This window comes from Ciconia boyciana, chromosome 10 (assembly GCF_034638445.1).
Source record: "Ciconia boyciana chromosome 10, ASM3463844v1, whole genome shotgun sequence".
NCBI classification, from domain to species: domain Eukaryota; kingdom Metazoa; phylum Chordata; class Aves; order Ciconiiformes; family Ciconiidae; genus Ciconia; species Ciconia boyciana.
In genome coordinates, this window is record NC_132943.1 from 26,423,877 (window position 1) to 26,447,841 (window position 23,965).

Consider the following 23,965-nt stretch of genomic DNA (forward strand, 5'->3'; position numbering starts at 1 on the left):
CAGCTCCGGTCCTCCTCCTCTAAAACTACAAATCACCAGGGGGATTCCCCTCACACCGGCTCCCGCCAGCAGCTCTGCAAGATCACCAGACAGGCCCCACAACATGGTTTTAACTCCTGAATGCTCATGTGTGTCGATAGATTTCCTTGCTAAATCCTTAGGACATCATGATTCAAAGCCGAATTATACACTCTGCACCCGTTTTTCCCATCTAAACCAGCAAATCATTGCCTATGTCCAGCTGGGAATTTCCTCCCGGAGAGTGGGGACACAAGCGGCTCCTATCGGCGATAGGGGGGGTGCAGCTTCAAAGGGAACAGCACAGGAAAGGAGCAGGCAGGGGAAAACAAATTTATTTGCTGTAAATGAGCACAGAATATGTAAAACCTGCCCTGGGGTACGAAACTTGTAAAACTCTGTTAAAATCATCAGGTTTCCCAACACCTCTGTCATCTTCTGCTGTAACACCCCTGTAAAAACAGGCGGGTGTCATTGCTGTGTGATGAAAGCTATCCCAATTAAAGAGATAAACCCTCCAAAAGCAGCCTAAAGTGTTGCTGACGCCAGATGTGTATGAGAGGCTACCCTGACATGGCAGATTGTACAAGCATTGCCAAAGTCGAGGGAAATCCCAGCACTCAGGAGTGGCTGTACCATGCTCTGGACTTAGTCCTGCTGGCTTGCAAGACTTCCTCTTCTCTCATCCCTCTGCCTGTCCCCCTGGCCTGCACCTGGGGGGTGTTGGCTCTCCTGTACAGTCCCATCTCAGATCCAGATGTCCACCCAAGCTGTGTGACGAGACCTTCTCATGCTTCCTGAGCATGTAATGAAGTGCTCTCCTTGTGTGCTGTAAGCTGAGGCGGTTTAAGGGAAACCGTGTCTCCCCTCCTCGCCCCCATGCATTTTGCCTCGGTGCTTTGCTGCCACAACTGATGTTCATGGATTTGGTGAGCTTGACCCTGGAATTGTGTATAACAGCAGACCTGGTGCAGGAAATAAACAACCCTCAATTCATGTTTCATGATAGCACCTGGTTTTAAACCTACAACCCGAGCACAGAAGAAAAGAGAGCATTTCAGACATCAATAAACCAAGCCACTTAGAAAGTGTTGCCAACAGCCCGCTGAGCTCAGCATCCCATTTCTGAGGCCTAAAGCAGGAGGTGACAGTCTGCCTGCTCGGCAGGGATCAGGATGCTGCTGTTTGGCCCCAGGAGCTGTAGCCTGGCCAGTTCCTCTCCCTCCACAGGGGCGAGCAACCTTGCAATAGCAGTGATGTACACCCAGCACAGGTGTGTGCTTTCAGCTGGTGTCTCAGCATGCCATATCCTAAGGCATGGATTCCCAAAGATATTTGGGAACCTCTTGCTGAAATGGCGAGGCTCAGGTGCCTACATGCCATGCAGATCTTGGCCCGAGGGCTCCTTTGCTTCATCTGCAGTTACTTCACCCCTGTCCTTGGGCCAGAGAGGGAAATGCCAGAGAGGGCGTAAAGATCATAAGCCACTTCTGCATTCAGGGCCCAGCCTCAATGCCTGCATGGTTCAGGTCCCAATTCCCCATCCCCGTGGGACAGGAAAAGAGCTGCTGCCTGCTGCGCTGGGGGCCGTCCCCCCACCCAGGGCAGCCCCTGTGGGCATCCCCGGCATGGATGGGCCCCTCTAGGGGCTGAAGGAGTGGAGGGGAGCATGGTGCGCAGCAGCGGCCAAGCATCAGTACAGCAAGCGTGTGATCAAAACTCGAGTCGTGTTTGGCCCTCCCCGCTCATGAAAGTTTGTATTTTTTCAATGGGCTGTGTTTCCTTATGCTACAGTTTAATCCTCCTCCCTTGCTCTTTCTATCCCTGTCACACCCACGCTGTACTTGTCTTCATTTTGAAACGTAAATGCGCACCTCTGAGCAAGCTTCTAGGCCATGGCATGTTTTATGCATCTTTATTAGCTCCGCTCCGATGCTGGAGTGAGATTACGTGTCTGGATTTCCTTGCAGTCAAACTTAATATCCTGAGAAATAGGAAATTTTACTGAAATGCTGCAGCACTGGCCAGGGTGTGGGAGGGTCCACACATCCATTTCCACGCCTGTGTTGTTGCCATGGATGTGCAGAATTGTCTGACTTGAATATATTCCTTTTTTTTTGTTTGGGGGTGGGGGGTGTTGGTTGGGGTTTTTTGTTTATCAGGGTGGGGCATATGTGCTTTACGTAATTTTGCCACTGCACGGTTTAAATTGGTGTGAAGTTGTGACGGGAATTCAAGATGTGTAAATATGAACAAACACATAGGGGAAAAAATTACGGTGAAAACTGACCATATTGCATGAAAAAGGCACTCAGTCTACTGAGTGCTATGGGAAAACAAACGGAAATAGCCATGAGAAATAATCAGGAGGATATGAAATGCATGCCTTTTCTTAGCTAGTATAAATATTCATTGCTTCAGGGGAGCCAGGCAAGCCAACATCAGCTGAGGATATTAGCTACATGTCATGGACTGAAATATTTCTTTTTGTGTGAAGAAGAAAGGAGGTGGCTGTTAGCAACTGCATTTGCAGGCAGAGCCAAGGCTGCGTCCCTTGGAAGCTTGGGAGCGCACCCTGGCTCCCCTGCAGCCCTCCCTGAGCCCCAGGCTGACCCTCCTGCAGCTCCCGCTCTGGGGAGCCTGGGCTTCCTCCAGTGCCTCTCGTGGATGTCCTGTCCTGTGCCAATTTGCTCACTGAGGGCCTCTATCCCACGCCACCACCCTCGCTGGCACTCCTGCCTATGTTTCATTTTGGATGGGAGAAATGGTGCAGTGTTTCTCCTTGGGGAGCTCTGCACTGGGCTCTGTTGTATAAGCAGGATGCTCAGAGAACAAAGGTGCTGGAGGGTCTGTATCAGAAGCACTAAGCTAGTTCTGAGGGCTGCACAACTGATAATGTACCAGCATTATCCAGCTGCAGGGTTACTGACACAACGGCAACAGGCTTGAAATGACCCACCTGTGAGATCCCCACCTCTGCTCTCTAATGAGTATGGGCAGGCTCTCGGGGAGAAAATGCAGGAGCAAAGAGCTCCCAGGAGGCAGCGTCGCCAGGCTTACTCCCCAGGTTGAAGGTAAAACTCCTGCTGAATGAAATCTGCCACAAATTGGCATTAAATGGAGATGTGGTTACTGTTAGTGCTATAGTAGTGCCCAGGAAGGTTCCTCCAGGACTGCATCAGGTTGCAGGGATTCAAACGTAGGAGGCGAAGAAAATGGCAGTCAGGAAAATGTGTACGTGAATCTGTCTTTGTTCAGTGTCAGGAAATTAATGCCAGCTTCTTAAGGCATGGGAAATGACATTGCCTGCCAAATACAAAGTGCTCTGGATTTAATGGGAATAATTATGACAGTGAAATATTTTCTTAACTTGACCTTGGGCCACATACTAAATGGAAAGAAGTAAATTTGGCACTACAAATGCAAACTGAGCCACGGTAACTTATATCTGTGGAGGATCTGGCCTTACAGAGCCTGCTCCGCAGGACCAAATCCTGCTGTCACTTACGCTGGTATAAATTGGACTGTGTTTTGCTGAATTGGATGGAAGTACTGGGTAAGTGTGAGCATAATTTAGCACTTGGTGAGGACCACTGCCTCGTTGGAGGTCAGCGGTATCCCAACTGAGAAAATCACCAGCTCGTGTGGAGTTCTCACAGGAGCACTGTAAAACAGGAAAGTAGTGGTGAGGCATAAAGTTATCCCTGTGCCCGCCCCAGGAACACTGGATGGGGCTTGATAGAAATGTGGTCCGAGGTGACAAATGGGCATGACAGAGTCCTAACTAGAGTTGCATCGCTGTTTGCGGACAACTGACTGGAGATTAATTAACAGAGATGCCTTTCTGAAAGGCTGAGCACACATTCACCAGTGGCTAAAATGAAATCTCAGTTTTCATAGCTCTGGTTTGTGCTTCTGCATGTTTCTAATGCATTGATTACTGACCTAGTGATGCTCATTTGCCTCCTGCCTCTGACACCTCCTTAAGTTCAAATGAAGAAACAGTTATTAGCATTATTACGTATTTCTTTGTACTACTTCTCACCCCGGATTAACACCTGATGTTTCTGGGTTCAAACAATAAACAATGCAACAGTGCCAGGAAATGAGAAGAGAATCTGTTTTGCATTCTCATTCTGGGCTCATTTCCTGCAGTTTAATTCAAGGATAACTTTAGAAGAATAAAAAAAAGTGATACCACTCTATTGGTACAACAGGATAAGCAAAACCTGGACTCAGACCAGCTTATATTTTCATCAGATAATGGGAGAACATAGCAGACAGGCAAAAATATTTTAGAAAGGGAAATAAAATGTCACAGCCCACTTCTGGTTTACTTTTTTACAGTAGGTACATGGCAGAAATATCAAACAAGTGTTGTCACGTGGGTTACCTTCCCCATCATCCTGAAGACAAAGCTGATTACTTAGGTTAAAACTAAAAATGGAACCATTAGTTGTTTAGGTTTCTTGAGTAAATATACATCTATTTGGCAAACAGAAATTAGAGAAATAAATTCCACAAAACATGGTACAGTCTTAAATTATGGGAGGTTAATACATATCCTCAGTGTTTTCAAATGCAAAAGACAGAAGGTATCTGTCGCTTCTCCCTGGGGAGGAATTATCTGACTTCTAACATGAGAAAACACCAAAGCTGAGGCCTGCTGTTACTCCATCATGGAAGAACATGTTCTTTTGAAATTTCATCAGCTAGAAAATCAATGAGTAGGGTTTTGGATTTCATAGAGGAATTTTACTGGGGATTTTTTTTAGGTTCAAATGATAAAAATGCTATAAATTCTATCTTAGACTCTGCAAGTGAAAGGTTTAAGAGATTATGCGAGTAAATCATTCATCCCTTCTGAATATCCTGCTGATAAAAGGGATCCCCTGATGTGATATGTACTGTCAGGTTTGAATTTGAAGCAGAGAATGTCTTTCAAGTTCCCTTTAGGGAATCTGTACATTTTACACTGAATATTAGGATCACCTCTCCAGGCATGGAGAGGAAGCCAGAATGAGACCCTAAAGTCATAGAGAAATTATCAGAAAGAGATAAACTGGTTTCCTTTTTTATTAAATTCTCCTATAACCAGCTTTATAACCTAGCAAGTCACAAAAATTTCACAGTACATTACACATGCTCACTCGCAGGCATTTCACAAGATCAGGGAGGCGTCTCTGCGTTTTCTGCCCTGGACTGAGCACAAAGGCTGAGGGCAGGGCTCCCGCATCTGCCTTCCCGAGACACCAGTCCTGCTCTAACAGCTTTACATTTTGTTGACTGTTTCATTGCTATTAACTCTTGTTACAGTATTTCATGTCTTCCGAAGCCCTGATGTCATTCTTGCGCAGGAGCAGGCCAAGAGACTTTTAAGTGCGGCAGAAAAGAAGGTGCCACTCGTTACGCTGAAAAAGGCTGTGGCTGCTCCCCATCTCTGCAGGAAGAGTCTTATCTTGCACACGATTGTAAGGGCTCGTTAGAGACTGCTGGGGAGGTGCTCTCATGCATGTAAACAAACACTCCCTATGGTAAAACCAGCACAAGTCTAGAGAAGCTCCGGTGAAGTCAGAGTTGTGCCCTGGACTGCTCAAATATGTATAGGTCAGACCTATGCCTACTTATAGGCACGCTCTCCTCTAAGGTGCAATCCATGTAAGGGTGCTACAGAGGGGTGCAAGAGACCACAGGGGTGCACGGAATCACCTGCATCTCTAGGGGTGATGGCACTGGTACCCAAAACTGCTCCATCCCCCCCCCCGCCACAGCTGGCCATGATGCTGAAAGGCAGCGTAAAAACCTCGCTGCCTGCCCATGCATGGCCTTGCTCCCCCTAAATACAGGGAAAGCAGCAGCAGGGAGCTCCTGGAGAGCCAAAGGCCAATGCCTGGACCTGAGGGAGCAGTGATCTCTTTAGGGACTGCCCTAGACTACTGCCTTTCACCATTCGTTTTTGGCTTCCCTTTTTTCCTTCCTTCTCTCCAACCAGGAGGAGCAGCGAACTCTAGCGTGGGCTAGAAAAAAAGGGATTATGTCACCCTTCTGCCTCTGGAGTGAATATGAGCTGCCGGCATTTGGTCGGTCTCATTCCCAGCAATGCGGCTGTCCCAGGCCCACGGCGGGGACCCGAGAGAGGGGATGCTGACCCCGGGGATGCTGGCGGTGCGGCTCCCCGCCCGGGGCCGCCCGCAGCCGCCGCCGGGTCCCGGCCGGGCCAAACCTGGCGTAGCAGCACCCTCTGTAGCACGGCTGGGGCATGGCAGCAGCCGCCCAGCCCTCTCCCTGAAGGTTACACAAAGGCATGTGCTGCCAGGGGAAGAATAATGCCGCTCTGATAAATCAGGCGGTATTTCCTAATGGAGCTGTCTCCACACCTGCCTCGCACCTACGGACAGTTGCGTGGATTATATTAGTGCGGTGGCTATCTCTGTGCTATCGAGATGGCTGAAGCAGTGGTCGGATGACAGCCATCGGAAGATGTGGCTTTTTTTGTTTTAAAAATGCGATGTGCGTTGACCTGCTCTGCAGGGGAAGAGCAAAGGATTTATGTGCACTCTGAAACCCCTGTCCCTCAGCTCTGATGGAGAAGCAGACCCTCCTGCTCCGCATGGGAGCTGCAGTGATAAATACTATTGACAGAGCAAGAAAATCAGATACGCCATGTCAGAGCTCTTGCGTTTCTGTTTGCCGGCTGTTTGAGTGGCCGTGAATCAGTGGAGGAGGACACAAAGAGCTCTGTGAGGCACCAGAGAAATGCAGTTAAGAAAAATCTGAGCTGTGTTAATTTTAATTTGGAAGACGGCTGTTAGAAAACAGTTCAACCCAACAGGATCTGAGCGTTAGCCAACTCCTTCTGCCCTCTCCCACGGGAAAGAGGGCTATAAAATAAAACCGACTCATAAAAAGCTGTTAGTCAACCTGCTCCCTGCTTGTGACACAGGATGGCAAGGGTCCTAGAGGCAGAGTTGGGGGGAAGGAGAAGGTAAGCAGCAAGGAATTCAGGACTGTGTGCAGCAGAGGACAAAAGCACCATGGTGAAGCTCAGACCATTCAGAGACAGCATGTAAATTCACCCCGGGAAGTTTAAAAGTGATGATTCCCATGTTCCAGAAGAAAATCTGGTGCTCATGTTTTCGATTTCCCTCTCCGAGCAGTTCCCGGTGGGGTAGCCATCGGGATGTGGGTGTATCCCAGGGCTGGGGCTGCGCGGTCGGGGTAATCCTACACTACATGGACGGGAGTCCTCAGCCCTGTGCTCAGAGCCACGGTGGGCTGTGTGGGCTGCCAGTGAAGGCTGTGACTGACTGGGTCCAGGTGGAGGATCAGGCTCTCCTGCTGACTTTTACCTCTCATTGTGCAACAGCGATGTTTTCTTAACGTGCAGTGGTGGCACCATGGGAAGCATGGGGTTAGCTGTTTTCTAAGCAGCATTTTAAGTGGGTGGAAACAAGGGTTTTTGTCACTGAATTTGACTGGGGTTGTAGCATTTCAGTACTTTCAAAAAGCTGCTCTTGGATGGTTTGAAATAGGAGTCTGTGAAAATGGATATTTTCTAAGATGCCAATTTAAAGCTCATTGAAGTCAATGGGAACTTTTTTATTGGCTTCAGTTTGGGCAATAAACTATACTGAATTTAGGAGAAGAACCCCAAAAATAGAAACATTCTGCACTGAAGCTGTTGCATTTGGCAAGGTCTGCTGTATGAGAGGGCTTTATTAGTTTAAATTCAGGCAAGGTCTAGGAAAATTATGCTAATCAAGAGGTTCTTTGGAAAATGAGTCCAAATGTCTCAATTTTTCTACTTAATGGAAAAGCGTCAGCCAAAAAAAGAGTTGTTTTGCTGAAAGTAAAGCCTAAAAGTTTGTCAGGACTGAAAGCCTCTTTTACTTTATTTAGAAAATGTTTCTTTGTGAGTCATGGGTAGGTCGCACTGTCCAAACGAGGTGCAGAGGACTGCTAAACCGCTGTTTGTTGTATCAGTTATGTCTCAATATTTCTCTGCAGTGTCTCCCAGACTGTGTGCACACTTGGACATCCTTATATTACTGATCAGCAGCAAACTGATTGGAGCTGGGAGGATTTTAACACTAACTCACTTTACACCAATTCCACACTTGTGTAAATCCTCCCCACCACCTCCTAGGACACCAGCCAGTTCATTCCTGCTGGTACTGGCTTTCATTGTCCATGTCCCCACACCAGCGCAGAGTGACAAAGCCAAGTATGCCTTCTCAGAAAGGCCAGCCTGCGGTTTGTGAAAGCTGATGCAGCACCTTGTGCAGGTACTGACAAAGGTGCACACCACATGAGCATCCGTGCTGTGTGCCCTGGCTTGATGCATCAGAACTTCAGCAGGCACAGGCTGCACCTCGCTGAAGCCTCCTCTGCTGGAGGCTGCCATTTAGATGTGGTGGATGTGCAAGGAAAGCCTAGGGATGCCCCTTGCTGTGCTTGTGAAAGAAGGTAGTGTTTTACCATCCTCTCTCAGCTCTTAGTGCTAAAAGATGTTTTTGCACAAAATTTGTTTTGTGGACTAGTTCTTGGTAAACCAGATGGTATTCACGTGTTTATCTTTTTTCTGTATGAATTACACGTCATGACGTGAAGATGCACGTTGTCCCAGGCATACTCATTCCTTAAGAAGACATCAGGATTTAGCAGAGGCCCAAAATTTAGAGAAGGTTTTATTTGTTGAAAGGCCAAAGGGAGATAAAGGAAGAGAACCCTGGGGGAGAGGAGAAGATGGATCTTTTGGTGCTTATCTTTCAGCCCACACAGCCACGTTATCACAGCAGTGCCCCGAATCTGCAAACCATCAGTCAGGGACCGACTTGGCTGCCTTTGCTGGAGGCTAAAGCCAATGTGGATGTGTGGAAGTTTTGAACTCAGGCGTCTAAAATAGGATGTTGTAAGTAAGATATTGTGGAACAGGCTGCCCAAATCAGCTTTTATTCTTGTATGTAACTTCACCATTTTTAGAGAAACAACATTCCTCTCCTTGTCCATCTGCTAATGGGGCTTGTTTACCCAGTAGAAACACCCCCGACTTCCCCAAGGAAGACTCTAATCATGCTCCTCCTAGAATTGTACAAGAAGACGACTCTTTTGTCTCATCTTTTATATCTGTCTTACCGTAAAGTCAGCCACCCCTTGATTACTGAAATCTTTTGATCAGCTCTGACTGCGGAGCTGATCATAAGTGTCCCTGGCAGCCACTACCTCTGCTCTGCTGGTGGTGTCAGCAGACATTTGATTAACTACAGAGATTTGAACACCAAGAGGATTCAAGGTGGGCAAGAAGTAAATCACATCTCGGGCCCTTCATGCCTCCCCTGCTCCACCTGCCAGTGCAGGCAGGCTGCTGGCAGAACGGCCGTTGGAGGCCTTTGCTCGTGCAATGTGCACTGTGATGAGTGCAAGGGTAATTGGGAACAAAGAAGATCTGCCCACTGCAGTACAATACAGCTTGTCATCTGCAACACAGGTGGCAAGCCTTTGTAAGGTTTGAGGACAAGAACATCTCACAAGATGCACTGTAAGGACAAGGTGCAAAAGAGGCTATTAGTTCCAATAAAATCCTGGAGATTGGCCTTGGTACAGCGGTGGTGTGCATGGGAGGCATCTTGTGCATATCTTTCAGATACTGATGCAGTAACAGAGGGCTGAGGGCTTCTTTCTCCTTGCTCCCACCAGAAAAAGCAGAGGGTCTTGCTTAGGAGTCCATGCTTATCTGCAGCTGTTTGCCCTCTGCAGCTCCCCAGGAGTATGGTCAGCTGTTTCTCGGTAGTGTTTTCTGTTTGCATTCTTTTAAATGAAAACAGCGCTTTTTGGTTGTGGACAAAAGAACTGTGCTGGCTTAGGGCGTTAATTTAGGTGGATTTTACTATATTTCTAAGGAGCATAAACCATTATTTGCTGTCCTCCCTCTTCTCCAAATAAAAATGTATGTGCTTTCCTTTAAAAATGTATTTTGTGTGTAAGTCACATAGTGATAACATTAAATGAGGTATAAAGATGGTAATAAAACTGGTTGTAACATTTATATATTTTTCATGACCAAAGTGCTTTGCAGTTAGAGATGCTATAAATGCATGCTTGCCACTGGAGGAAGCAACACACTTACATTGCAAAAGACAACAGCCACATGACCCCAGGACCCATGGCCACAGGAAGGTTGGGTGGCTGTTGCTGAGGAAGAGGCTGTGGTGGACAGGGTGGAAAATACTGCTGGGATGGGGAGGAGACCCCATGCAGAAGCATCCATTGATGCAGCAGAGGAGGAAGCACCTGTGCGAGATCTCCTCCTGTTGTGTCTCAGCTCTGCTGTTTCCCCCTCTCCTTTCAGCAGCAGAAGCCTCTCCACATTGGGCTCATGGTGTTCAGCATCGCCCAACCTGCTCAGAAACCTTGGGTTGTATGGGTGCGTAGTGTACTCTGGGAGGAAAAGCAGGTAAAAACAGAAGGAAAAGGAAAGAACAGGGAAAATGCTGCTATTGACATTTTCTCCGGGGTTTTCCAGTGGGTTTTTTTGTATATCTGATCTGTTGCAACAGGATGAAGCCAATTCCAGACATGCTGACTGCCCTCTAGCTGTATTTTCTAAAACAGCCACATCTTGCACAACTCCATGTCCTCTTACGGAGACTTTTTTTCCATGGGGAGCATGACTCTTCTCCCTTCCCACCCTGCGGCCAAGGGCCCTGTGCCTTCCCTGGAGGCTGGCAGGATCGGGGAGTGTGTGCCAGAGCCGGCCGACCCTGTCACCTCCGCGTATTTGCAGTGGACCCCTGTGTGGCCACGGAAGGCGAGAAAGAGATGAAGCGCTTAGTGCGGCTAATCCTGGCTGCAGCGCCCTAATGAAAGTCACGCACCGGTTGTACGGAAACCGCTAGAGCATGTGAACATCACCGAACAGTCAGCCATGGAAAGGTCTCTAAATTGCTCTCCATTAGAGGGCATTCAACATTTGCACAGGCACAAATCTGCAAAGTGAATTTTTTTTAAATGTCCACTGACTTTTACAGAATACGCACAATGAATATTAAATAAAGGGCTGATGTTCCCTAAGTCATTGCCCATTACTGCACTTCAGACGCCATTATGTGGCATGACTTTTAAAAACTTTAAAGGTCATGCTGTTTATGCTGCATAATATATAATACAATTCCACTGTAAATTAGAAACATACTTTACAGCCTGCTGCTGTGCTTCATGGAGGTGAACAAGATTTGAAATCATGGGTCTCCTCCTTGTGGGGAAGCACTTGTGGGAAATATTTAATATCACCATAATCGGGGGCTTTATGGACTAGTAATGAGCTATGGAGGCCTCTCTAGGACACCTTGCCGCATCTGCTGCCTGCTCTCTAGCCTCTTCAGAACATTTTCCCATTCTTGGCACCGTTAAATTTGATTTTACTTTACTGTTACAGGAAGTTTTGGGTAAACTGTAACACTACCTAACCCATAGCCGTTTCCTTTAGCTACAGAGGATATGCTCAGCCCTGACAAGTTTCTCTCCCAGCAGATAAGCAGAGTTGACTTTCTATATGTTGAAATGGTTGCAGGCCTGTTCAGTCCCTATATACACTAACTCTCTGGAAGGATTAAGTATTCTATTGCTTTATAATAGAGCAACTTTCAAAAATGCTGTCCTCTTTCTTTCCAGCTAAACCACAGCACAGAAACTGGATTTTGAGGGACACGCAGCCTGATTCCAAAATTCCCCTGTGCCAGCTCCTCAGGGAGCCAGTATCAAAGGTAAGCAAATGAGTTAAAGCTGCGGATCTTTGATCCTTATTTGAAAAACTTCAGGTCACACATTGCTTCAGAAGGCAGAATACACAAAAAGGACAGCAGCCATGGGGCACAGAACCAGACTGGATAAAAACACTGAAAGGTATTTTGGTCTTACTTTGCTGTGGAACATGTAATATGGTTGAAAAGGTATGAGAAGACTGTTGAGAAAATACACTGTCTGATGCCACTGCGATGGAGATGCCAAGTAAAGGAATTAAGCAAATAAACAGGGTTTCAGAGAGGTGTTAAGAGATGCAGGAACAGTAACACAAGGAGGAAATTGAGAAGCGGATTTCTTCCATCTAAGGGTAGAAGTCGTAAGCCTCTCATGAAATGGAAGTTACATGCTTTTTGAGAAATATGGAAAATAATATAATTTCATATTCACAAAGTCTCTTACCAGAGACTGGTATATCCTAAGAATGGTATTTGGATTAAAGGGGCAGGCCAGGCTGCAAATGGAGGACTGCGTTACTAAGTAAGCGCTTGCTACCCAACAGGTCTGCAGGGCAACAGCTGCTGGTGGGATGGCGCAGGCACAGGGACTCTGGGGGTCACAGAAGCTGAGGGGCAGCACTGGGCAGTGTCTCTGAAGCCAATTATGTCCAGTCATAACGAACTTTACTGCAATGGTAGACCTAAACTGAGGTGCCATCCTAATATATCCTTCTTGGAACATATTCCTGGTCCCTGTATTAGGTATACAATTTGCCAGAATGCTCGTGCATTATTACTGAGTTAGCAAAAGGCAATGTTAATGTTTGTAGGACTTATTTTTTATTATAAAGCCATTTTTTGTTGTTTAAATATACTATCAACATGGTCTGTATTGTACTAAAAATACCTTGGAAAAAGCAGAAGAAAAACATTTCACACACAGGCACAAAATTAGAGAATTAAAACAACTCTGTTTCTTCAATTTCTGTGCTAGAAGAGATGGATAACAAATTATTTTCAGCTGTCAACCAATGAAAAGAAACTTGGTCAAAAATTTCAGAAGGATAAAATATTTTATAGGTGAAAACTCTATGATACTTCTGTAACGAAGTTCTTGGTCAACACATCTCAAGGTGTATTTAACATGACAGATTACTGAGAATGCCCCTAGTTATGTGGTGTATGTTAATGTCATGCAAATATTGTATTTTCCACTGAATGTTGTTAAAATACAGGACAAAATCTTTAAAGGTAAGCAATTGAGAAAAACCCATACCACTGTGGACTACCAGGGTGAGCATCACCTCACAAGCATAAGAAAGAACAGACACAAAGTTCTCATTTCTACTGTATGGGAACACCATTTACGCAGTCCACTCAATGATCTTATACATCAGCGCCCTCAAAAGCCTGGCTTCGTAGGTAACTGTATTCTTCCCACTGTGCATCCTCTTTTCTTCAAGGGGTTGCTCAATGACGGCTGGGATGTTTCTGCCATATAGCTCACATTGCTTCAGAAACTGAATGCACTCTTGAATAACGCTGTCACGTAGCATGATCATGTGCTTGGACATGTTCTCCAGCAAGGACAGGAAACACCGTTTGGCATAATACCATGTATCAGTGCTCAGTTTTTTGTTATATGGCTCCAGGCTTTTAATGACCCTTGAAATACCAAAGTCATAGTTTCCCTTCACACAGTAGAGGGTACCAATGACTAGATTGACAATACAAAGATGGTAGATATTTTTATCAGGATTATTATAGGACAGCTGCTCTTCTCCCTTCTCGATCTTCCTCATCAGTTCCTCTGCATCTTCATTCTGGCTTGTCAGGATGTAGGAAACGCAGAGGTTAGCTAACACAATGGCACTGACATGGAGAATGTTGTCATAGTGCTTTTTAACTATTGGCTCATAGAAGCTAATAGCCTCCTTATACTTGTTCTCTTGCATGAAGAGCACGTGAGCCACATTGAGCTTCCACACCTCATGTTCATTACAGAACTCCACCGATTTGCGGAAAATCTTTTCTACCATTGTGTAGTTCTTCATGTCCCAGTAGATCTTTGCCTGGGCCATCAAGACAGGTACATATTTATCCAGAGTCTCATCATACTCATTAACTGCCTTTTTTACAGCTTCATCATCCCAGTTTTGCCTAGCTTCCTGTACCTGCTTCGTGAGTTTTCTCAGCTGCTCAGTCAGTGTCCCTGCTGAATCATCTAGCTTGTGGAAAGCCTCCTCAGGGGCAGTTTGACAAGTAATAATGGCATCCAAGAAGTTGTACAAGTAAGGTGTGAGCAGTTTGTAGGTTAGATGGGCATTCTCTGCCAGCACATCAGCTGCCAGGTCGTAGTACTGATACTTGCAATAGAGGAGTAGCAAGTTTCCAAAAGTTTCTGGCGGACAGGGGTTCTGCAGCAGAAGAAACTGGAGTTTCTCAAACCCTTCAGTGGGCTGGCTGTCCATGTTCATTAGTGCTTGGTTGTGCAGCGTGACCGGATCCAACTCTTCTTCAGCCCTCGGCGGCATATCTGTGAGCGCCTCCTGGGCCGCTTTCAGGTTGCGCAGTTGGTACTCAATGGCCGCCTTGAGGTTGAAGGCCTCCACCAGGGCTGTGCGGTGCAGGAGCAGAGTGTTGCCTACGCTGCGGACATCAATGCCCTCAGTGGTCATGCCCACGCTGAGCTCTGGGTGCTGGTGGATGCCGCGCTCTATGATATCGGAGATGTGTTTGAGGGCGGGGGCATACTGCTTGGCCGTGTAGCAGCACAGCGCCATGTTGTAGGACAGCTCAGGGCAGTAACCCAACACTTGCATGGCGCCGGCAAACTTGCCGCTGGCCTCTTCATGCCGCCCCTGCCGGTATAGCAGGCAGCCCAGGATGATCTCGGCGTCCGCCCGCTCCGAGGGGTCCTCGGCTGCCCCTGGGCCGCCGTCCGCAGCGGTGGCAAGCGCCTCCTCCACCAGGCTCTTGGCCGCCGGGAGGTCGCCCTGGGCATAGTGGATAGCTGCCTGGAGGCGCAGGGCCCGGCCCTGGTAGGCGGGGAGGTCCAGCAGCGGGCTGGTGGCCCGCAGGGCCTCGGCGTAGAGCCCGGCCTTGTAGAGGGCCTGCGCCTGGTAGAGCCGGTACGCGTCCAGCTCGGGGTGCAGCGCCACCAGCTGCTCGTAGCACTCGGCCGCCGCCGCGAAGTCCTGCAGCTGGTAGTGGCAGTAGCCCAGCAGGGAGAGGCCGCCCCGGGAGCGGCAGCTCTTCTGCAGCTCGCGGCTCAGCAGCGACACGGCCTCCCCGCACCGCCCGCCGCCAATCAGCCCGTAGACGACGGCCGTGTACTGCCCGTCGGGCACCGGCGCGGCCTCCATCGCCGCTGCCACGGCAACTGCCCCGCCGGAGCGGAAGCGGAAGCCGGGCCCCTCCCTGCCATGGCAACGCCTGCCGCCGGAGCGGAAGTACTCCCCGGTACGTTACTTTGCTCCACGGCGGCCGCTCCCCCGGAAGCGGAAGCGGCTGGGGCGGGCGCGGTCACGCAGCGGGCGGTGCGACAGCCGGCTGGCCGCGGGGCATGCCGGGAGCTGTAGTGCTCTGGAGCTGAGGCGTCGGTGTGCGGGCGGCCTCGCCGCCTCCCTGCGAGGGCCGGGGGCACCGGCCTCAGTGCTGAGCTCTCCTGCCTCCCCTCCGCCCTCCTGACCTCCCGCTTCTCCGGCGGTTTGCTGCGGCGCCCAGCGCTGGTGCTGGAGGGGGGGATGGCGGCGGCCGGTGCGTCCCGGTTTCTCTAGCCGCCGTGGTGCAAAGGGGAGCTGGTGCCCGAGAAGGGAAGAGGCATCCTCTGTGTTTGCCCGCCATGTTCTCTTCCCTTCCGTGCTTTTATCTCCCGAGTAGTGACGATTCACTAGGGCTGCATCAAAAGAACCGTGGCCAGCAGGTCGAGGGAGGTGATTCTGCCCCTCTACTCTGCTCTCATGAGACCCCACCTGGAGTACTGTGTTCAGCTCTGGGGCCCCCAACATAAGAAGGACATGGACCTGTTGGAGTGAGTCCAGAGGAGGGCCATGAAGATGGTCAGAGGGCTGGAGCACCCCTCCTATGAAGACAGGCTGAGAGAGTTGGGGTTGTTCAGCCTGGAGAAGAGAGGGGTCTGGGGAGACCTTACAGCAGCCTTCCAGTACCTGAAGGGCACCTACAAGAAAGCTGGAGAAGGACTTTTTGCAAGGGCATGTAGGGATAGGACAAGGGGTAATGGCTTTAAACTGAAAGAGGGTAGATTTAGATTAGACGTAAGGAAGAAATTCTTCACTATGAGGCTGGGGAGGCACTGGAACAGGTTGCCCAGAGAAGCTGTGGATGCCCCATACCTGGAAGTGTTCAAGGCCAGGTTGGATGGGGCTTTGAGCAACCTGGTCTGGTGGAAGGTGTCCCTGACCATGGCAGGGGGGCTGGAACTAGATGATCTTTAAAGTCCCTTCTAACCCAAACCATTCTATGATTCCAGATCAGCTCAAACAGGCTGCTCCTCCTAAAAACACTGCCTAGACCTGAATGGTTGCCCCATTTCAATAACTTAGGCAGGTGGAAAGAATAAAAAGTAGAATGAAAATGAGTTCACTGATTTTTTCAACTCCTTTATTTCTAAAATTTGCGTAATAGACTTTAAGTTCTCTTAAGCACTAAGTGGTAGTGTAAAAGCAGGCCCTAAGGTAAACACGCAGTCTTGGAACACAGGCCAGTATTTTACTGGTCTCGGGGGCTTTTTGAACATGAAACATCCCCTTTACAGCCTGTCAAGATCCAAAGTTTGTCATGGCTGATGGAAGGAAGGATGTTTGTACCTTTGCACAGTCTGACAGCTTTTCTGCAGCTTTAAGAAAGTAGAAGAAATTATATCCCACTTTTCTGTAAGTATTTCAACAACGTAATTGTTCTTTGGAGGGATTTTTTTTTTCTCCCCACAGTATTTCTACTGAACAATGATACGTCCAGTATCACAGACTGTATAATCTGTGTAATTTCTGTACATGTAAATAGCTCTGTTTGTTTGTTAAAGTCACCAGCCAGATTTGGTTTCTGGTCATTCCAGACTAATGCCAAGTGCATCCAGTGCAGTTAGGTTTGCTTCCAGAAACGACTGCTGCAAGGTCATGTTTCAAAAATCGTATCTGGGCTGCTCAGTCGCATGTGTTTTCATGCTCTTCTATTTGTGTGATTCAGTAATCAATGGATACAGTTCTGATTCATCCCGACAAGGTATTTTCAAAGAAAAATAATAATAATTTAAAAAATCACAGAAAACCATTAAAATGATTTATTACTTTTTTTTAGAGACCAATAAAACCAAGTTGTTAATTTCAAAAACATGCTTTAAAAAGCTGAATCAGCATTGTTTGATCTACTAAAGCAAAACAATGAGGTTAATGGTCTTAAAATGCAAAAAGGAAAAGGATGCAGAAGTCTTAAGTTACACATTTTGAAAGTAGGTAGGATTAACTTGCATTAGAAAACACACAGTATTTCTGTGCATATGTCAATTGTTTCCCATAGGCAAAGGTTCAAAGCTTATAATGGTATTCCCCACACAACTGTAAAGTGCAGTGGCCAACATGCTTATAAATTGGTAATTAAATACAACGTAATCCAAGAAAGAAAAGGCAACAAGCAATATACAGTATGTATTCCAATAGTGGCACATTCAAGTGATGGAAATCTCTGGAGTCTCTCATTTCAGCTGATTTATACCTCCCACTTCATTGTTACGTTAGAAACCATTCACGTGATCTTACTCTTAAAAATCTTCCATTTCTTTGACAAAGCCAATACAAAAACTTCTTGCTCTACGTTTTCTTGCCCAGAACACTCTAAGCATTGGAAATGTCTGTTAATACGTTTTTACATAACCTTGACATAAACCTGTTCCAAAATTTCACTCAATGCATAAAAGATCTATTAGTAACTAAAATTGTTTTAATTTTATGAAGGGAAAATAAATATTTGGCCTGTAGACTGAAACACTCCTATTTTCCCACTAGGATTAATTAGTCTAAATATTACAAATGACATTAGGCACTGCTGGTTGCAGTTTTCAAAAATAGTTTGTGAGTAGTATTGGCTTTGTTGATAACTACAGGCACATTATGAGATTGCAGTGCACTCTAAGAAGGAGCAATTAGCAAGGTCACCAGTCCGGAAAAGTGCAGCTGCTGTACCAAGGACACCACCTGAAGGAATACCTGAGGTAAAATGCAACATACTCGTCTACTCTACGGTTATTTTCTGCAGGGCACAAAACATATTAATGACCTCCTCAGCAAGATCCCTGGCCCTGCAGACAGTAGGGGCTGGCTGTGACAGAGCTGCATGGGGAGTTCAATGTCTAATTGCCACATGAGGCACACGGTTTAAACTTATGTGAGCTACTGCTGCTTAACCTTGTAAGCGTGATTCTGCTTTGGAGCAGGAGCAAAACTGTGTCCTGACAGAAGCAGATGTCTACATCTCGATTATTTTCTGTTGAAGCTGTTCTGTTTTGCATGTAGGTCCCAGGCTGGGAGAAAGGCAAAATGATGAGGCACTTTCAAGGGGAATTGTCTGATTTGACTACTCAAACTATGGCGAAAGACACCTCTGGGACGTCTCGTTCTCAGGAGGTGGGGAAACCCTTCTTTTGTCTGAGTCGCAGGAGAGCCTCTACCCCAGGTGCTCCTTGCCTTGAACAGTGTTTGGTTTTCTGGTGGGGCCACAGGGTCCTGTTGCAGGGGGGAGTGCTTTAATCTGGGAGGGTGCACATACGAGCCCTCCTGAGCTCTTCCGCCAAAGCCTGTCTGCTCTGTGCATCTCCCAGGCATGAAGCAGAAATTGGGGCTGTACCCCACGGGTGTCCTGTCTCCCTGCTGGGCCCATGTAAAGGGCTTTGGCAGGAGGGCAGGAGACAAGCCCACCCTTGTGACTCCCCACAGGCTGGTGGGGAAGGTGCACCCGCTGTTCAAAAGCCTGCTCCAAATCAAGTAGGAGTTGAACACTGATTGCCCTACACAATGCTAGAGCAGTTCTGCTTTTTTTTTTTTGTGAGGAAAGGTTGATTTTGGTAAGGGGTCTCACAGGTGGGAATCCTGAGTGGAATTACTGTGTGGCCTGAACTGTCTTTGAGGATGGGGATGAAGGCCCAGATCTTCTCTTGAGCATTTTCTGCAGATAAAGTGAGGGCCACTGGCTGGCTCCTGAGACCTCATGGCCTGTAACCCATGAGACGAGAAATCTGACTGAATTCACGCTGCTGTTAGCACTAGTCTGGAGGACACCTAGAAAAAAGGCATTGCAGTTGAGCCAGCTTGAAGCACCTTGAGGGGAGAATGAAGCCCCTGTGACCCTATGGATGGTCCACGTGCTCACCACATTTTAGCACTGGCGTTGTAAATGCTAGAGCCCTCATTCAAGGCGACGTTTCCACTAACAGCCGGGGCAAACAAGTGAGGACTCTCCTATTGCTGAGACAGACTAGCGTGCATCAGGGCATCTTCACAGAAAGGCCAAGCAGCGCTTTACTGCCACTGTCCTGGGTAATGGTGGGGTCTCTGTCCTCTTCTCCACATGCACTCTAATTTGTCTCGCCTCTTGTGGACCTCTGTTTTATATGCAATCACAGAACTAAGCTGATTTCAATGGGTTTTGAGCTCTGCTTGTGCAGTGGGCAGGGAAACAAGTAAAACATGGAGAATTCCGATTTAATAACCTACACAGTCATCTCTCCTGTGCGCATCTCGGAAGGGTTTGGCAAAACTGACTGAAGTACTGGGAAAATGTTTCCCTATCAGAAATAATGAAAAGCAGATACAGTTTCTGTCTATATCAAGTTTGTAAGCACCAGCTAAAAATGTTTTCCACCATCTTAAAATATGAGAAACTGGGAATATGTTTATTTACCGTACTGTGTGCTTCCACAAAGAATCTTCTTTTTCTCTCAAAAATGCAAATCTTTTGCGGGTTCCTAAGCTGAGTGTTAAAAAAAATATTACAAGACTTTAATTTATTTTTTAAGATTGAGCTATACCACTTTCAGAGACCAAATGCTGTTCTGAGATGCAGTACTGTGCCCCCCTGGTTTCAGTAGGGTTGCTTCATTTTGCCTGAGAACAATTTGATAAAGATCTAGCCGTGCTCTCTCATTTTCTTCCTTGTGATGGAGGAACAGAACCATAACATTAGTCAGCAGTTTCTGAATTTTGACCCACAATAGCAAAGATACCGAAAGACAGGAGAAATAGATGGAGGCAATTACAAACAGTCACTTGATTGATGGTTGACATTGTTAGAGCTTCAGCTGTATGTCAGGTTGCGGTGGTGCTGAATCCCCATCCCTGCCAGTGGGTGTTGCCATGGGCAACAGCGCACTGAAGCCAATAAAAAGGAGAGGAAATGAGGGGAGACTCAACCTTGGGGGGAGCTGTAGGGTATGCGCTATAAATTATGTTATACTTAGCAATAGGCAATATCAAAGTTCAGGAAAGCTGTGCATACCTGCCAGCAGTACTATGTCAGTTCCTAGTATCTGGTTCTCCCATAAAAGTACGTGTTATAAGTTTTGTATGGCTTGCTGCTTACTATCCTGCATCTGTCTTTATTCAGGGAAGAAAGAAGTGGTAAAATAATAGCAGAAACATTTCCATTTGGTGCATGTATTCAGTATTGTGCAGTCTGCATTTCTGCTCCTTCCCTGCTTCTTTCTGCTAGAGAAAGTGATGTGGTTCAGTTGCGTACTAATAGATTGGCTTGCAACAGTACTGAAATTTCCAGCTATTCTCCTATACCCATGATTAGTAGCACAGAGGGTTTTTGTTTTGTTGTGTTTTTTTTAAAGAAGCAATCAGCAGATTTGCTGTTTCTGTTTGATTGTCAGACAGATGTAGTCAGCTTTTCAAAGGTGCTAACGACTCACTTTCCTTAGAAAGGAGGAAAGCTCTTTTTAGCATCTGGTCAGCTGGGCCAGGTTCTGATTTCCATGAAGTTGGTGCCAGTTCAAGGTAATTTCACTGAAGTAAATGGAGTTTGGCACAGGTGTAAAACTAAAAATTCAGCTGTATTTTCTGCTGCCAGACAATCCTATATTTAGAATCCCATTTTTCATGGAGTATGAAGGCTTTTTTTCCCTATGAATGGGAACTCGTAAGCACTGCAACATGACTCCTCTTGTGTCCAGTCATGCAGCAGAGAAAGCACCCTCAAATCATAGATCACAGTTTTGCTACACTAGTGATCTTTGCGCTAATGGAAGGAGACCAACTTTCAGGTAATACTAGTGTCATCACACAGAACCAGACACGATTGGTTTTGTGACCGATCATGTTTGATTAGATTGTTATGAACACCTCTACCACGGATGGCTACATGTGAGCCTTGACTAGTGCTGTGCTAGCTGTAATAACAGCATCTCAAATTGTACTGAAAGAACTGCAAGAGAAGTAAGAGGTAGTCAGTCCAGTATGATAATATTTTTCCTCTCCACCATTTCAAAATATTAATTTCAACTGGAAATTACACTAGAAGGGCTTATCTGTGGTCCACTTTTCAATGTAATATAAACCTGAAGCACAAGGCAACAGATTTCCTTTTTTATTTTTATTCTACTTTCATTAAAGCCCATTACTCTTTTCCTTAGGGGACACTGTAATTTAGAAAAAATAAATGTGTTAAAAGAGCATTTTTTAAAAGAAAAAAACCAAACCTCTAAAACTAACATGCAATATTTTGCCTTTATGCAAACTTCCCCTTGCTGAGAAATTTACTGCGTTGTTAATATGAATTTCTCAGGGAAGCAGGGACAGGTTGGTGGTTTTAAAGATAATAAAGTTTGTTTTTAAATGTAGCAAAGGTAGGCAATTCTAAAGGCCCTGATCAATCACTAAGAAGCTTTGTTGTAAAAAAATACTTCTTTAGAATACAAAGCAGGCTTTTCAGAACATTCAGGCATAAAAGAGGAGGGAAGAGTGAGAGAGGAACATCACAAAAGCAGGCATAATTGATTCATAACATGTACTGAAGAGATGCAAAACAACAATGTAATTACATACTATTCTGTTTTCCTGCAGCTCCTTGCATATGAATTGACCAGCTTGCATCCCGGTTCTGCTCTGTATTATTAATTTTATTAAGCTGTAAGTTCTTATATTTCAGTCTGTTGTCAGCTTTACAGATTTTTACAGCAGCAGTTGAAATGTAGTGGAGCTGAATGAATGCTTCTTGTGCTAAGTCTTCCGTGTCACTCCAGATACCAGCGCAATCTCACCGCAGGCCTTCCTTTCAGTCCCACTAAGCCTCCCAGTAAAAGCAAACTATGCTGCCATCAAGATAATATCCGATCAATTAAGCATGTCTGTGAAAGCATTTCTTAAAAAAATGGCGGGCCTAAGCTCACGAAAGCCTTTCAGACAGCTCTTACCGTAAAGCGACACTGACATTTGCAGGCTTAATTTATGTCTTTGAGAGACATGGTAAAGCTAGAGGAAAAGGAGGACGAGGATGCTGCCTGAGAAGGAAGTCTTTTTTGGTGCAACTCCTCCCATTTACCTCTGTTTACTGCCACGGAGTCCAGCATAGGCTTCAGTTTCACATTCAGCTTCACTAGACACTGGAAGACGATTAAAAAAGAAGAGGGTGAGAGAAAAAATACTGGCAGTATTTCCACTCCTCTGATGGACAGTCCAGGGTATCTGGGTAAAAAGAGTTTAATATGCACCGTGTCCCCACCCTCCTCGCCCCCAGCTGTAAATTCCTGTGTAGGTAAAGCTTGTTGTTCCCATTGAGATCTCTTTGTCTTACTTGGTTTACCTGAGGCTTTAAGTAAGCCACCAAAAAGGTCAAAAAAGAACATAAGGGGGCAGAATTGCTGCTCAACTAGTTTAGCTTTATAATCCTTAAAAATAGTCCTTTTGAGGCATCCCCCAGGTGCCTGAGGCTATCTGGTTGCTGGCATCTATGAGCAGGAGGTCCACTGGCTGGATGACAAGTTGGACAAAGCTGAAATAACCTTCAGATTCTCCCTAGTGCTAGATTCTTATTTCCTATAGATGAGTAAACCACAACAGTACTGTGCTTTCCAAAGCTGGCAAAAAATCCATTTCTGTGTGCTCAAAATAAAGAAAAAAAAATTTTATTTTTAGATTGCACTGAAGTCACCTCTTTTCTACATACCCACTCCAAAGCTCACAGAAGCCAGAAACAATCTTTTATCTGGTTTCAGCTGGCTTTGAATCAGCCCCCAAATTATATAATCTCTGTACACCTTTGCTAGACGTTTAGTTTACCTTCCCCTTTAGTATCAAATACTTATGTGGAAAGACCAGAAGTGCTTCACTTGGTTTTGTCCCTACATTAAAGAGAGACAGAACCTCAGAACCACATCCAGCACCTGGATGTGAAGAAAGGGTTAACCAGTTACCTCCAAAGTGGTCATGTGATGTGCTCTTTCAGGACAGAGGAGTATTATTCTTTTGCACCTTTTTTGATTAGCAAGAAGGGGGTTTTGCTGAGAGTTGGGTATCATGCCTTCTCTGATAGCGTGGAAACTACGTATTTGTCATTTGAAATAAAGGGTTGGTGCAAGGAAAAAAAAAAAGAGAAGACAGCAAAAGTTGTTTTTCTAGAAGTGCAGAAAATTATTAAGGAAAAGAAAGGAAAGGGGAAGCAGGTACCTTTGCAGTTGATCATTTTCATTATTTGCTTTAAATAGCAGGGTTAACAGCAACCACTTTAAATGGTCCCCAGAGCCCAAACACCACTAAAGAACTGGATTTTTTTTTATAGCTAGTCTGCAAGCCTTGGGAGCTTGGTTAGCTACTGAAGTAAGTCTTGGTAGATTTTAATTGAGCTATTATATGATAATTAAGGGTTAATGGCCTGATTTTAAGATGTGCTGAAAACTTGCAATTTCAGTTGACTTCAGTAGGAAATATGAATGCTCAGCACTTCTGAAAAATCACGCCATGAGTAAGTAGCTGATTTGTGTGGAACTTGAAGTAAATCTGCTTGAAATTATTTCCTTAGAATATGGCACAGACTGGGCAGATAATTTTGCAACCTTGGGCCTGGGGTAAGAGTCAGAGTTTACTGCAGGCTCTGCCACATATAGTATTGCTCGCTGGTGACAGTCATTCATTTCACAGAATGGACGTGAATTTATAACATTTCCATCACCGTGCCTCAGAGCTCCCCATTTTTAGCTC

At 46.1% G+C, this 23,965-nt stretch overlaps 2 protein-coding genes across 2 annotated transcripts in view; both read right to left on the reverse strand.

Annotated features, from left to right (window-relative positions):
* Window positions 1-12,585: 12,585 nt before the first annotated feature.
* Window positions 12,586-15,260, reverse strand: LOC140657662 (intraflagellar transport protein 70A-like). Its single transcript, XM_072874995.1, has one exon. It carries the CDS (start codon window positions 15,119-15,121, stop codon window positions 13,121-13,123), a length of 2,001 nt encoding a protein of 666 aa, XP_072731096.1. The 5' UTR covers window positions 15,122-15,260; the 3' UTR covers window positions 12,586-13,120.
* A 6,794-nt stretch (window positions 15,261-22,054) lies between these two features.
* PDE11A (phosphodiesterase 11A) overlaps window positions 22,055-23,965 on the reverse strand; it is a 138,147-nt gene continuing 136,236 nt past the window's right edge. Inside the window, exon 20 of the mRNA XM_072874404.1 lies at window positions 22,055-22,371. Within this exon, the coding sequence (XP_072730505.1) occupies window positions 22,210-22,371 (162 nt within the window). The 3' untranslated portion in view covers window positions 22,055-22,209. The remainder of the gene's footprint in view (window positions 22,372-23,965) is intronic.